Source organism: Bubalus kerabau, chromosome 9 (genome assembly GCF_029407905.1).
Source record: "Bubalus kerabau isolate K-KA32 ecotype Philippines breed swamp buffalo chromosome 9, PCC_UOA_SB_1v2, whole genome shotgun sequence".
In the NCBI taxonomy this organism is placed as follows: Eukaryota; Metazoa; Chordata; class Mammalia; order Artiodactyla; family Bovidae; genus Bubalus; species Bubalus kerabau.
Window position 1 is genome coordinate 52,614,496 of NC_073632.1, and position 14,866 is coordinate 52,629,361.

Below are 14,866 nucleotides of genomic sequence, written 5' to 3' on the forward strand. Positions count from 1 at the left end.
CAATTTAAAATTTTTTCTCATGTAATAATAAACAAAGGGACAACCGGTCCACTTTGTTGCAGCAAAAAATTCAGCCTGAAGAATATGAAAATATTCACCTCAAGACAGTCAGTGTGCACATAGTTTGGGTTGTTCCAGCAGCCCTGTGAGTTTCTTTCTTACACAGTCTTCCAAAGTGGGGACCAGAAAAATGGCAGGGCTCCCCGGCCTCCAATAGCCCTGGCCAGTCACAGCCCGCCATAATGTCTGCAGTGGTCACCCGGTCACCCAGGGACCAGCTGGCCACAGTCCCCACTGCTGATGAACGACACGGGTATCTGTGCCCACCAGTCCCGTGACTAACCTAGTGGACACGCACAGCTCTCATTTTGATACCTGGCCTCACGGAAGTGCCTTTGCCTTTCAGATATTCTCCACTGCACAACGTGAAGCTGCCAGAGGCAGACGACATCCAGTACCCGTCCATGCTTCTCCTCACCGCAGACCATGATGACCGCGTGGTCCCGCTTCACTCCCTCAAGTTCATCGCCACCCTTCAGCACCTCGTGGGCCGCAGCAGGAAGCAGAACAACCCCCTGCTTATCCATGTGGACACCAAGGCGGGCCACGGGGCCGGGAAGCCCACAGCCAAAGTGATAGAAGAAGTCTCAGACATGTTTGCGTTCATAGCACGCTGCCTGAACATCGACTGGATTCAGTAAATGGCATCTCTTTCTTCCTCCTCCGCCGCAGAAAACCTCAAGGGCTCTCACACCATTAAACCGAGAAACCACTGGGCGCAGCGCCTCCCCACATAAACACTATTCTGCACCCACGGGCTGCAGTTGACCAGAACTGCTGCAGGAATTTTATCTTTTCTAGGCTTCTCCTTTTTAGCAGGCCCTTGGCATTTCTTTCTCCACCCTGTGCAGGCACATGTTTTAAAAGGGGGGGGAAGAAAAAGGCATGTTTGGATACATAGCTAATGGCAGCCAACACATTGTGAACATTAGATTGCTGAACTCAGAGTCGTAGTCGGGCATACTTCATATAGAGCACCTCAATGAAATTTGCTTCTATAACCATAACCAGTATACCTTTAAATAAATGTGAGAATTGTTCTCATAAAAAGACTTCTTTCCAACAATAATAAATGTTATTTAAGAATGGGAGGTTTTTCTCCGGTTCCTTTGTATTGAGTGGCAACCTCAGAACTGCCATCCTTCTGCATGCATCATGTCACTTCTCTATGGGAATAAGCAGTGAAGTCAGACTGTCAGCCCTGTGCTGAGGCTGAGTGCGTCCACCCAGCTCCCTCGTTTGTGCTGAGGAGGCTGTTAGAGGCAGCTCGCTGGCTTATGTGTTACCCCCTCAGACAGCTGATCCAGGCTCATGTGGTTTGGATGCCCCCTAAAAATCAGTGGACCTAGGATTATTCACCTATTTGTCTGTCAGTTTGGTTACAGAGTATTCCTGGAAATCATAGCACAGAGGTTCATAAACAAAGAGACCACATGAGTGAATGGTCCAAACATATGTTATCATCAGAAATCTCAGCAACTGCCAAGCACTTCTTATCCCCATAGACTACTTCCTGGAAATAAAACCAGTAATACTTTTTAAAAAGTTTTGGTGTCTTCCCAACCTTAAATCTTCAAGAGAAAAATAGACCATTCCTCAAACTTGTCCACATAAGGCATTTTTGGGAATATTTCATGAAATACCATTCCTTTGGGTATCATTTTGGAAAGCAGTAATCTAATTTATGAAAAAAAAAAAAGCTTTTTTGTCTTGCTTCATCAAATATCACAAAAGTTAATTACTATTTGTATAAAATAACCTTAAAAAATTAGCTTAAAAGATTACTTCATTGATAGCTTGTTCTTTCTCAGGTAAGTGCTATTTTCCAAAGTATACATATGTGTGCTTCTCTTGAGATCTCTACCTCTCAAACTGGTCTATGCCTGTCACTACATACAAGTACAGTTGAGATGTGGCTACATGTTTCGGCTTTTGTGGAGTCATGTTTTCTATTATTATTTGTTTAAATAAGCACTGCATATAATGCAGCTGTCACTGACAATATGATTATAAGCCACCCCCCACCCCACCACCCATCGCCAGAGAAGAAGGGTGCCACCAGCCGGCAGTACATGCAGGGTCTGATAGCAGCAGCAGCTACCTGCAGAGATGCTAACACTAGCTGACTGCCGTGTTACCATGTAACTGCTGACCAATGTGACAGAAAAAAAAAAAGCATAGATTAGCTAAAGCCGCCTTTATCCTAGACCAGCTGGGTCATTTGAGGTGCAGGCAGCCAAGATGTACCCATTCAAGTTCAGAGCATTTTCAAGTTTGCCCAGAATCCACTTTCCCACTGAGGTTTTCTTCTTAACAGCAGAAAGTGGAAGTATAATGTGTAGAGTCTTAGCTTCAGAAGAAATCAGGCCCAGGTTCAAATCCCAACTGTCCTTTAGTAACTGGTGATTATGAGGAATAAACAAGCTAATACAAGTGCCTAGCATATAACTGGACTCCATTTGGGAGTTCTCTTTCCCAAGCTGATTTTCATTTCTAGAGTTTAGCTGGGCAGCTGAGCCCACAAACTGAAGGTAGCTTTTTAAAACCTAAAACGCTGGATGACTTAGAGGCTGGGCTCCTCCCTGGGTCTCAGGGTGTCTTCCCTATTAGACATCACCTCTATATCCTATGTTCTGTCCCTCTGCTCTGTCTTATGTTCTATGGTGTTTTGAGGAAAAAGCCACATACATTGCCCAGGCAGTCTGCCTCGTCACAGGGCCTTGAAAACACTCCAAGGGCATTTGCTACCTTAGTAAGATAAAGTCACATTTATGATGTTTATTATGTATGCACTTGGAATATTGTAAAACTTTGCAGTTAGTCATGTTTCCTAATACTCCCACTAAAGCTTAGACAGTTACACAAAAATGGTGATGCTGCTAGTATGAAAACTTACATTTCAACAAAGAAAGTGTCACCAATCACTCCATGTTTATCAGATAATTTTACCAGCCTCGGGGATTTCCCCAGGAAGACCACAGAGCTGATGCCCAGGAGGCTTACAGAGCCTCAGAGATGAGTTACCGTGAGGCTGGGAAGCTGTCAGAAGGCCACAGGTCGGACTGCAAGAAGGTCGGCAGCCAGGCCAATAGGAATGAGGGCTGAGACCAATGAGTAAGAATACTGAGCTGTGTTTGCATCCATTCAAATTCTAGAGGCTGGGAGTGCAAAGAAAAAAAGTCCTGCCCTGACGAAGCTGACACTTCAGTGGGAGGACACAGATGATAAACTGCCTCATTTAATCTCCTGTGCTCAAAGCATTCCAGGTGTGCAGAGATGTCTGTCCTCAAACATGAAACCACATACTACCATTACCCCCACTTAGCAAAGGTCCAACTTCCCCAGACAGGAAGTAAGCGGCAGAGCAGTGAACCCTGCAGCAGGACAATGGAGACAGCACTCTTACCCACTAGCCTAGTAAGAAAATAGAAAAGCTTGAGGGGTCCCATTCAAGACGGTGACTAGAAGGTCCTGAATTTACCTCCTCCCACAGACACATGTAATCGACAGTTACATACAGAACAATGTGTTTTGAAAGAAATCCAATAACTAGATGAGCAACCCCAACACATCAGATGAACAAGAAGAAACCCACATCAAACCAGGTAGGAGAGGCAGAGACACAGTCTTTCTATACACCCCACCCCTGGCATGGCCACCCACAGTCAGGAGGAAACCCACAACTCCAAGCTTCTCCATGAAGAGAAAATGGTTTGGACCTCATATCAGGCACTCTAGCTTTTAAGACTTGCATCTAAGAGACAAGCCTCCAAAATTAACTTTGAAAGCCAATGGGACTTGCATCCATGAGACCCACCAAGATATAGCAAACAAGAAAACATTTTAAAATTTTCTCTTGGTTTTTGCCCTTTAGGCATTATTTTTAATTTGAAAGATAAAAAGCCCTAACAGAATTTTATTAAATGTCTTTTTAAAATGTCTCACACCAGTCAGGATGGCCATCAATGAAAAGTCTACAAAATAAAAGCTAGAGAGGATGTAGAGAAAGAGTACCTTCCCACACTGTTGGTGGGAATGTAAATCGGTACAGTTTACATTGGTACTCTGGAAAATAATATGGAGGTTCCTTAAAAAGCTAAAAATAGTTACCATTTGATCCTACAGTCCCAATCCTGGGTACATATCCAGAAAAGACAAAAACTCGAATTTGAAAAGAAACATGCACCCCAATATTCACAGAAGCACTATTTACAATAGCCAAGATACGGAAGCAACCTAAATGTTCATCAACAGATGAATGGATAGAGAGTCCCCAAGGACTCCACACAAAAAGATCTAATAAATGAATTTAGCAAATAAGAGATTAACTCTCAGAAACTGATTGCATTCACACTAACAATAAAATATCAGAAAAGGAATGTAAAAAACAATACTCTTAACATTGCATCAAAAAATATATATATATGAATAAACCTGACCAAGTTTTATTTTATAGTTAAGAACTATAAAATATTAATAAAGGAAATAAAAGATGATTCAAAGAAAAGATATCACATGCTCTTGGACTGAAATAATTAATATTGCTAAAATGGCAATACTACCCTAAGTAATCTACAGATTTAATTCAATCCCTATCAAATTGACCATGACATTTTTCACAGAACTAGAACAAATAATCCAAAAATCTACATGGAACCATAAAAAACCCAGAAATGCCAGAGCAGTCCTGAGGAAAGAGACAAAGCAGGAGGGCAGGCATAACCCTTTAGACTTCAGACAATCCAGCAAAGCCACAGTAATCAGAATAGGGTAGTACTGGTATAAAACAGACATATGGATCAATGGAACAGATTAGAGAGTCCAGAAATAAACCCACACACCTATGGTCAATTAATCTTTGACAAAGGAGCACGAATATAAAACGGGAAAAAGTCTCTTCAGCAAGTGGTGCTGGGAAAGTTGGACAGCTGCAAGTAAATCAATCAAGTTAGAACACACCCTCACACCATGCACAAAAAATAAACTGAAAATGACTTTTAAAGACTTAAATATAAGACATAACACCATAAGGCTTCTAGAAGACTGTATAGGCAAAACATTCTCTGACATAAATTGTACCATTGTTTCTTAGGTCAGTCTCCCAAGACAATAGAAATAATAACTAAAATATACAAATGGGACCTAATCAAACATCTAAGCTTTTGCACAGCACAGGAAACTATTTTTAAAAAAATGAAAAGATAATCTACGGAATGGGAGAAAATAGTTGCAAATGATGCAACAGATAAGAGCTTAATCTCCAAAATATACAAACAGCCCATACAACTCAACAACAACAAAACAACCCAACTGAAAAATGTGCAGAAGATCCTAATAGGCCTTTCTCCAAAAAAGACATACTGATGGCCAAACACATGAAAAAATGCTAAACATCACTAATTATTACAGAAATGCAAATCAAAACCTACAATGAGGTACCACCTTACACAGGTCAGAATGGCCTTCATTAGAAAATCTACAAATATCAAATGCTGGGGAGGATGTGGAGTAGAGGGAACCCTCCTACACTGTTGGTAGAAATGTACATTGGTACAGCAACTATGGAAAACAGGATGAAGGTTATCCTCAGAAAACTAAAATTAGAATTACCATGCCATTCAGCAATCTCACTCCTGGAAGTATACCCGAACAAAACTGTAATTCAAAAATATACGTGTACCCCTGTGTTCACAGAAACGCACTCAGTTGCTCAGTAGTGTCTGGCTCTCTGTGACTCCATGGACTGTAACCTGTGAGGCTCCTCTTTCTGTGGGATTTCCCAGACAAGAATACTGGAGTGGGTTGCCATTCATTCTCTTCTCCAGGGAACCTTCCTGACCAGGGATCAAAACTGCATCTCCTGTAATGGCAGGCAGATTTTTTTTTACCATTGAGCCAGTTGAGAAGCCCTAAAAACCAGCTTAGCTACACCTGCAAATAACTTGTGAAGAAACAGTTTTGTAGGCTTGTTGTTGTTGTTTACTCTTACGTTAGAGTGTGTGCTCAGTCGCTCAGTCGTGTCTGATTCTTTGCAACCCCATGGACTGTAGCCCACTAGGTTCCTCTGTCCATGGAATTTTCCAGGCAAGAATACTGGAGTGGATTGCCATTTCTACTCCAGGAGATCTTCATTCACCATAGCCAAAATGTGAATATAACCTAATGTCTAGCAACAGAAAAATGGATATAGATGTGATGGTATGTATAGACAATGGAATTCTACTCCGCCATAAAAAAGAACAAAATAATGCCATTTGCAGCAACATGAATGAAATGACAGATCATATTAAATGAAGTCAGAAACAGGAAGACAAATACCATGATATCACTTATATGTGGAATTTTAAATATGACACAAATGACCCTATCTACAAAACATGAACAGACTCATAGACACAAAGAACAGACTTCTGGTTGCCAAGGGAGAGGAGGGAGGAAAAGGAATGGACTGGAGTTTGGCATTGGTAGATGCAAACTGTTACTACATTTAGAATGGATAAACAACAAAGTCTTAATGTATAGCACAGGGATCTATACTCAATATGTGATAACCATAATGGAAAAGATTAAAAAAGAATGTATATGTGTGTATAACTGAGTCACTTTGCTGTACAGCAGAGATTGGCACAACATTGTAAATCAACTATACATCAAAAAAAAAAAAATGTGGCAAATATCTCTGGTGGCTCAGAAGGTAAAGAATCTGCCTGCAGTGCAAGAGACCCAGGTTTGATCCCTGGTCAGGAAGATGCCCTGGAGAAGCAACTGGCAATCCACTCCAGTATTCTTGCCTAGAAAATCCCATGGGCAGAGGAGCCTGGTGGGCTACAGTCCATGGGGTCACAAAGAATGACATTGGGAATATTACTCGGCCATAAAGAAGACTGAAGTAATGACATTTGCAGCAACATGGATAGAACTCGAGATTATCAGACTAAGTGAATTAAGTCATACAGAGAAAGACAAATATAATATGATATCACTTGTATGTGGAATCTTTTTTTAAAAGTATAAATGAACTAATTTACAAATCAGAAAGAGATTCACAAACAGAAAACAAATTAACAGTTACCAAAGGGAAAAGGGGAAGAGGAGAAGAGGGATAGATTATGAGGTTGGGATTAACATATTCATAATACTATGTATACGATAGCCAACAAGGACCTACTGTATGTAGCACAGAGAATTACACTTAACATTTTATAAAAAGCTATAAAGGAAAAGAATCTGAGAAGGAATATGTATGCATGTGTATATGTATAACTGAATTCAGGACACCTAAAACTAATACAACATTGTATATCAATTATACTTCAATTAGTTAATTTTTTAAAGAGATCTATTTAGCAAACATATAGTACAGTATTAACTACAGATACCATACTGTACATTACATCCCCAGAACTTGCTTCTAACTGGAAGTTTGTACCTTTGACCACCTTCACTCAATTTAACCACCCAAAAAAGTAGTTCTTAAAATGCTTATGCAGACTTCTCTGGCTACTCCTTTCCAGACTCCACAGAGAGACCTCTGCTGAAACACTCCTAGTCTTTTTATGAATGACACCTATCTGCACATCTTAAAGATTTGGCCTGGGGGCAGTTGTCTAATTTAACACACATCTAGAAGCCTACTGAAATACTCTCTTTGGAGAGACCACAGAGGCTGGTGGGGCCATCTTCATACTATCCCTCCACCTCACTCCAGACTGTTGATATCTTCCAGAAAAGGACCTTGTGCATACATCTGGTGCCCTGGTTTTTGTGGCTGCCACCAGGGGACACCCCTTAAACATGTGGCTCTAGTGGCTAGTGGGTCCTGTAGGACTGTCACAAATGGAGAAACAGCTCCTAACTGGCTACCCACCCCAGGACACAGCAGAGAGACAGCAGCCTGAAACACACCCCCAGACATTCTGTGCAAGAGGCCTATTAGCTTAGCTTCATAGCTGCGGCCTGAGGTGCAGACTTCTAAACACATCTAAGGGCTAATTATGGGGCTTCCCTCGTGGCTCAGTGGTAAAGAATCAACCTACAGTGCAGGAGCCACCGGAGACATAGGTTCAATCTCTGGGTCGGAAAGATTCCCTGGAAGAGGGCATGATAACCCACTCCAGTATGCTTGCCTGGAGAATCCCATGGACAGAGGAGCTAAGTCATAGGAGTGACTGAGTACACACAAAGGCTGATTATAATCCCCTCCGAGATGAGGGAGACCAGTGGGTATCATCTCCACACTCTGTCTTGCCCCATGTCACCTGCATCTCCAGGAAAGAAGCTTGTGTATACATGTGGTGCCCCAGCTTTCGTGGCTGTGCTACATCACTTGATAGCCTGAGTCTCGTGGCCAGCAGGGCCTGTGTTTATGGGATTTGTGTTCTTGTGTTAATGAAACAGCAGCAAACAAAGAAACTTCTTAACTAGCTGACACCTCAGAGCTCATGGTAGAGAGAGCAGACAGGAAGGCCCATCTGCCCCTGAAAGAGGTGTGCTCGCACAATTGAAAATCTGCTGCCTGAGGGCCTAGCTTAGCATCAGCCTGAGTCTAGGTGCTGCCTGAAATCTTTCCTTTTTGGGACACCAACAGGTCACTGCTAAGTCACTTCAGTCGTGTCTAACTCTCTGTGACCCCATAGACGGCAGCCCACCAGGCTCCCCTGTCCCTGGGATTCTCCAGGCAAGAACACTGGAGTGGGTTGCCATTTCCTTCTCCAATGCATGATAGTAAAAAGTGAAAGTGAAGTTGCTCAGTCATGTCTGACCCTCAGCGACCCCATGGACGGCAGCCTTCCAGGCTCCTCCATTCATGGGGTTTTTCAGGCAAGAGTACTGGAGTGGGTGCCATTGCCTTCTCCATGACAGGTCACTGCACACCGTCAACTACCAAAAGCCACAGAATAGAGTAGGCTACTTAGACAATCACAAATATTTAAGACAACTAAGAGCTAGAGCAGGGTGGAAAATAAGGTTCATCTGTTACATGAGGCCACTCCAAGACTGGGAGAGGAGATTGTTTCAGCTAAGGCACAGAACAACAATGCAGCAAGTAAACGAAAATGAATAAACAAAGCAATATATTTCAAACAAAAGAACATGATAAAACCTCAGAAAAAGCTTTAATGAAACAGACATAAGTGAAAATTTACCTAGCTAAGAGTTCAAAGTAACAGTCACAGAGATGCTCACCAAATATATAAGCACCTAACACAGAAACACTTCAATATATAAAGGAAATGCTAACATTCATAAAAGGAGAAATCGATAGTAACACAATAATGGGACTTTAACAACCCATTTACACCAGTGGAGAGATCAGACAGAAAAATCAAGGCAACATGGGCATTAAATGACACATTAGACAAGATGGGTTTAATTGATATTTATAGAATGTTTCATCCAAAAGCAGTAGAATACACATTTTTCTGAAGTGCACATGGAACATTCTTAAGGATTGAACACATATTGGGCCACAAATCAAGTCTCAGTAACTTTAACAAAGTTGAAATCATATCAAGTATCTTTTTTGGACCAAATAAATTACAGGAAAAAAACTGTAGAAAACACAAACATGTGAAGACTAAAACAATATAAATGGATCACCGAAGCAAAAGAAGAAATCAAAAAATACCTAGAGACAAATAACAATGAAAACACAGTGATCTAAAACCTATGGTATGTAGCAACAGCAATTCTCAGAGGGAAGTTTACAGCAACACAATCATACCTCAGGAAACAAAACTCTTCAAATGAACAACTGAACTTTATACCTATAGCAACTAGAGAAAGAACAACACAAAAAACCCAAAGTAGAAGGAAAGATCAGAGCAGAAAAAAAAAAGTGAAATAGAGATGAAGAAAAATTATACCCAAGAAGTTCTGTGAAAGTTCTAGGCCCACAACAGACTTTCCAACCTGGGGACCCAGCAAAGGGACTGAGAATCCCCAGGGAATCTGACTTTGAAGGTGAGCGTGATTTGATTACAGAACTTCCACAGGACTGGGGAAACAGATTCTTGGAGGGCACAAACAAGACCTTGTGCACCCCAGGACCCAGAAGAAAGGAGCAGTGACCCCACAAGACACTGAGCCAGAATTGCCTGTGAGTGTTTAGGAGTCTCTGGCAGCGGCGTGGATTAACAGTAGCCTGCCATGGGGTCAGGGACACTAGCAGCAGCAGTCCTGGGAGGTGTGGCATGCTGGAATAAGTCGTTTTGGAGGAGGACATTATCCCTACATAGTTTGGCTTCAGGCCGAACTACAGAGAGGAAACACAGCCCAACCCATCAGGAGAAGATTGGATTAAAAACTTACTGAGCATGGCCCTGCCCATCAAAGCAAAACCCAGTTTTCCCCACAGCCAGTCCAACCCATCAGGAAGCTTGCACAGGCTTCTTATCCTCATCTATCAGAGGGCAGACAGAATGAAAACCACAATACAAAAAACTAACCAAAATGATCACATGGATCACAGCTTTGTGTAACTCAATGAAACTAAGAGCCATGCCATGTAGGGCCACCCAAGATGGATGGGTCATGGGGGAAAGTTCTGACAAAACATGGCCCCCTGGAGAAGGGAATGGCAAACCCCTTCAACATTATCACTTTGAGAACCCCATGAACAGTATGAAAAGGCAAAAAGATATAACACAGAAAGATGAACCACCCCTCAAGGTTGATAGGTGCCCAATATGCTACTGGAGAAGAGCAGAAAACCAGCTCCAGAAGGAATGAAGAGGCTGAATCAAAGTGGGAATGACCCCCAGTTGTGGATGTGTCTCATGGTGAAAGTGAAGTTCAATGCTGTAAAGAACATTGCATAGGAACCTGGAATGTTAGGTCCATGAATCAAGGTAAATTGGAAGTGGTCAAACAGGAGACAGCAAGAGTAAACATTGACACTTTAGGAATCAGTGAACTAAAATGGACAGGAATGGGTGATTTAATTCAGATGACCATTGTATCTACTACTGTGGGCAAGAATCTCTTAGAAGAAATGAAGTAGCGCTCATAAGTCAACAGGAGAAGGCAATGGCACCCCACTCCAGTACTCTTGCCTGGAAAATCCCATGGATGGAGGAGCCTGGTAGGCTGCAGTCCATGGGGTCGCAAATAGTTGGATACGACTGAGTGACTTCACTTTCACTTTTCACTTTCATGCATTGGAGAAGGAAATGGCAAGCCACTCCAGTGTTCTTGCCTGGAGAATCCCAGGGATGGGGGCGCCTGGTGGGCTGCCAGCTATGGGGTCGCACAGAGTCAGATACGACTGAAGTGACTTAGCAGTAGTAGCAGTCATAGTCAACAAGAGTTTGAAATGCAGTACATGGGTGCAATCTCAAAAACAATAGGATGATCTCAGTTCCTTTTCAAGGCAAACAATTCAATCTCACAGTAATCCAAGTCTATGCCCTAACCACTAGTGCTGAAGAAGATGAAGTTGAACAGTTCTATGATGACCTACAACCTGCTACAACTAACACCAAAAAAAAGATGTCCTTTTCATCATAGGGGACTGGAATGCAAAAGTAGGAAGTCAAGAGATACTTGGAGCAACAGGCAAGTTTGGCCTTGAAGTACAAAATGAAGCAGGGCAAAAGCTAACAGAGTTTAGCCAAGAGAACACACTGGTCATAGCAAACAACCTCTTCAAGCAACACAAGAGAAGACTCTACATATGGACATCACCACATGATCAATACTGAAATCAGACTGACTCTACTCTTTGCAGGCAGATTCTCTAAGTCATTCTGCATCTAGAAGTTCTATAAGTCATTCTCCATCTATAAGTCTTCTGATGGAGAAGTCAGCAAAAACAAGACTGGGAGTTACTGTGGCTCTGACCATGAACTACTTATTGCCAAATTTAGACTTAAACTGAAGAAAGCAGGGAAAATGACTAGACCATTCTGGTATGACCTAAATCAAACCCCTTATAATTATACAGTGAAAGTGACAAATAGATTCAAGGAATTAGATCTGATAGACAGAGTGCCTGAAGAACTATGGATGGAGGTTCATGACATTGTACAGGAGGCAGTGATCAAGACCATTCCCAAGAAAAAGAAATGAAAAAAGGCAAAATGGTTATCTGGGGAAGTCTTACAAATAGCTGAGAAAAGAAGCTAAAGGCAAAGGAGAAAAGGAAAGTTATACCCATCTGAATGCAGAGTTCCAAAGAATAGCAAGGAGAGATAAGAAAGCCTTCCTCGGCGATCTATGCAAGGAAATAGAGGAAAACAACAGAATGGGAAAGACTAGAGATCTCTTCAAGAAAATTAGAGATACCAAGGGAAAATTTCATGCAAAGATGGGCACAATAAAGGACAGAAACAGTATGGACCTAACAGAAGCAGAAGATATTAAGAAGAGGTGGCAAGAATACACAGAAGACCTATACAAAAACGATCTTCATAACCCAGATAACCACGATGATGTGATCACCCACCTAGAGCCAGACATCCTGGAATGTAAAGTCAAATGGGCCTTAGGAAGCCCACTATGAACAAAGCTAGTGGATGTGATGGAATTCCAGTTGAGCTATTTCAAATCCTAATGGCATAAATGAAAGAGGAACTAAAGAGCCTCTTGATGAAAGTAAGAGAGGAGAGTGAAAAAGCTGGCTTAAAACTCAACATTCAAAATACTAAGATCATGGCATCTGATGCCATCACTTCATGGCAAATAGATGGGGTAACAATAGGAACAGTGACAAACTTTATTTTCTTGGGCTCCAAAATCACTGTGAATGGTGACTGCAGCCATGAAATTAAAATATGCTTACTCATTGTAAGAAAAGCTATGACCAACCTAGAGAGCACATTAAAAAGCAGAGACATCACTTTGCTGACCAAGGTTTGTATAGTCAAAGCTATAGTTTTCCAGTAGTGATGTATGGATGTGAGTGTTGGACCTTAAAAATGGCTGAGCGCCGAAGAATTGATGCTTTTGAACTATGGTGCTGGAGATGACTCTTGGGAGTCCCTTCAACAACAGGAAGATCAAATCAGTCAATCTTAAAGGAAATAAACCCTGAATATTCATTGGAAGGACTGATGCTGAAGTTGAAATTCCAACACTTTGGCCACCTGATGTAAAAAGCCAACTCAGTAGAAAATGACCTTGATTCTGGGAAAGATTGAGGGCAGGAGGAGAAGTCCGTGACAGAAGATGAGATGATTGGATGGCATCATTGACTCAATGGACATGAGTTTGCACAAACTCTGGGACATAGTGAAGGACAGGGAAGCCTGGAGTGCTATAGTCCATGGGGTCTCAAACAGTTGGACATGACTGAACAACAACTAACACTACATCCATAAATAAACTCAAAATGGATTAAAGACCTAAGCATAAGACTTGGTACTATGAAATACTTAGAGGAGCTTTGCCGCATCTACTGCGAGAATGAAGACCATTCTCAGCAACCAGACTGTCGACATCCCAGAAAATGTCGACATTAACTTGAAGGGACGGACAGTTATTGTGAAGGGCCCCAGAGGCACCCTGCGGAGGGACTTCAATCACATCAATGTAGAACTCAGTCTCCTTGGAAAGAAAAAGAAGAGGCTCCGTGTTGACAAATGGTGGGGAAACAGAAAGGAACTGGCCACTGTTCGCACAATCTGTAGTCACGTACAGAACATGATCAAGGGTGTTACACTGGGTTTCCGTTACAAGATGAGGTCGGTATATGCCCACTTCCCCATCAACGTTGTTATTCAGGAGAATGGTTCTCTTGTGGAAATCCGAAATTTTTTGGGTGAAAAATATATACGCAGGGTTCGAATGAGGCCAGGGGTTGCCTGTTCAGTATCTCAAGCCCAGAAAGATGAGTTGATTCTTGAAGGAAATGACATTGAACTTGTGTCAAATTCAGCTGCTTTGATTCAGCAAGCCACCACAGTTAAAAACAAGGATATCAGAAAATTTTTGGATGGTATTTATGTTTCTGAAAAAGGAACAGTTCAGCAGGCTGATGAATAAGATCTCAGTGATCCTGCTGCAGAAACAACAAGATAGCAGATGGTTCTATGGACTCAGTTATGATGTTTTAAAGAGACAATAAAAACTTGATTTGAGATTTTTTCCTACTGATTATCATTTCAAACTATTTGGCCAGTAAGCAGTTAAGTAAATTCTAGTGTGTTAAAAACAATAACAGAAGGAATAGGAGTGGTTGATTGATTTTGTTGTTGTTAGAAAGACGTTGTTGTTAGCAAGACTTAATGGCAGAGGGGGCTTCAAGGAATACCAAGGACATTTCAGGCAAGAGGAATATGGTTATCGTGGGAAGAACTTTCGGAGATCTAATTTTGCAGTGGCACAGATTTGAATATTTGTGAGGCAAATGCCTGAATCACAGTAACTGAAAAAGCAGCTGAGAAGTGATACTGTCTTAGTAAGAATTAAAAGATGGAGTTAATTTGTATTTATGATAAACGTGGTTGCTGTAGTCTAAGGTTCTCTCAGTTATACTCAAATTTCAGCCACATCTATATCCTAGTCTTTGATGGCTTTAAAAAAACTTAAACGTTCCATGTGTCATACTTCAGATATACTACTATACAGAACAGTAGGGTTGCCCCTAAACCTGCAGTCCTCCCCTATCTCATTTGTTAGAAACTCTTAACCGTGTAATTTCTCCGGCAAAACATTTAACTTTGTCTTACATACTGTGTCTAGTCCATCAATAAAATCTGTGCGCTTACTAAGAAAAAAAAAAAAAAAAAAAGAAATACTTAGAGGAAAACATAGGAAAAACACTCTTTGTCATAAATCACAAGATCTTTTTTGACCCACCTCCTAA

The 14,866-nt window shown here is 41.5% G+C and overlaps 2 protein-coding genes and 1 long non-coding RNA gene across 8 annotated transcripts in view; 2 read left to right on the forward strand and 1 right to left on the reverse strand.

Annotated features, from left to right (window-relative positions):
- PREP (prolyl endopeptidase) overlaps positions 1 to 1,151 on the forward strand; it is a 133,456-nt gene extending 132,305 nt beyond the window's left edge. Inside the window, exon 15 of the mRNA XM_055535320.1 lies at positions 407 to 1,151. Coding sequence (XP_055391295.1) covers positions 407 to 701 — 295 coding nt within the window. The 3' untranslated portion in view covers positions 702 to 1,151. The remainder of the gene's footprint in view (positions 1 to 406) is intronic.
- Positions 1 to 14,866, reverse strand: part of LOC129619875 (uncharacterized) — a 51,777-nt gene that overhangs the window by 20,544 nt on the left and 16,367 nt on the right. The gene's annotated exons all lie outside the window — the stretch shown is intronic.
- Positions 13,437 to 14,760, forward strand: LOC129619874 (60S ribosomal protein L9). Its single transcript, XM_055535324.1, has one exon. The coding sequence runs from the start codon at positions 13,465 to 13,467 to the stop codon at positions 14,041 to 14,043; it is 579 nt and encodes a 192-aa protein (XP_055391299.1). The 5' UTR covers positions 13,437 to 13,464; the 3' UTR covers positions 14,044 to 14,760.

What these genes read in the sequence shown, in the direction of transcription:
- LOC129619874 (XM_055535324.1), top strand. Translation starts at nt 13,465, where the DNA reads ATGAAGACCATTCTCAGCAACCAGACTGTCGACATCCCAGAAAATGTC.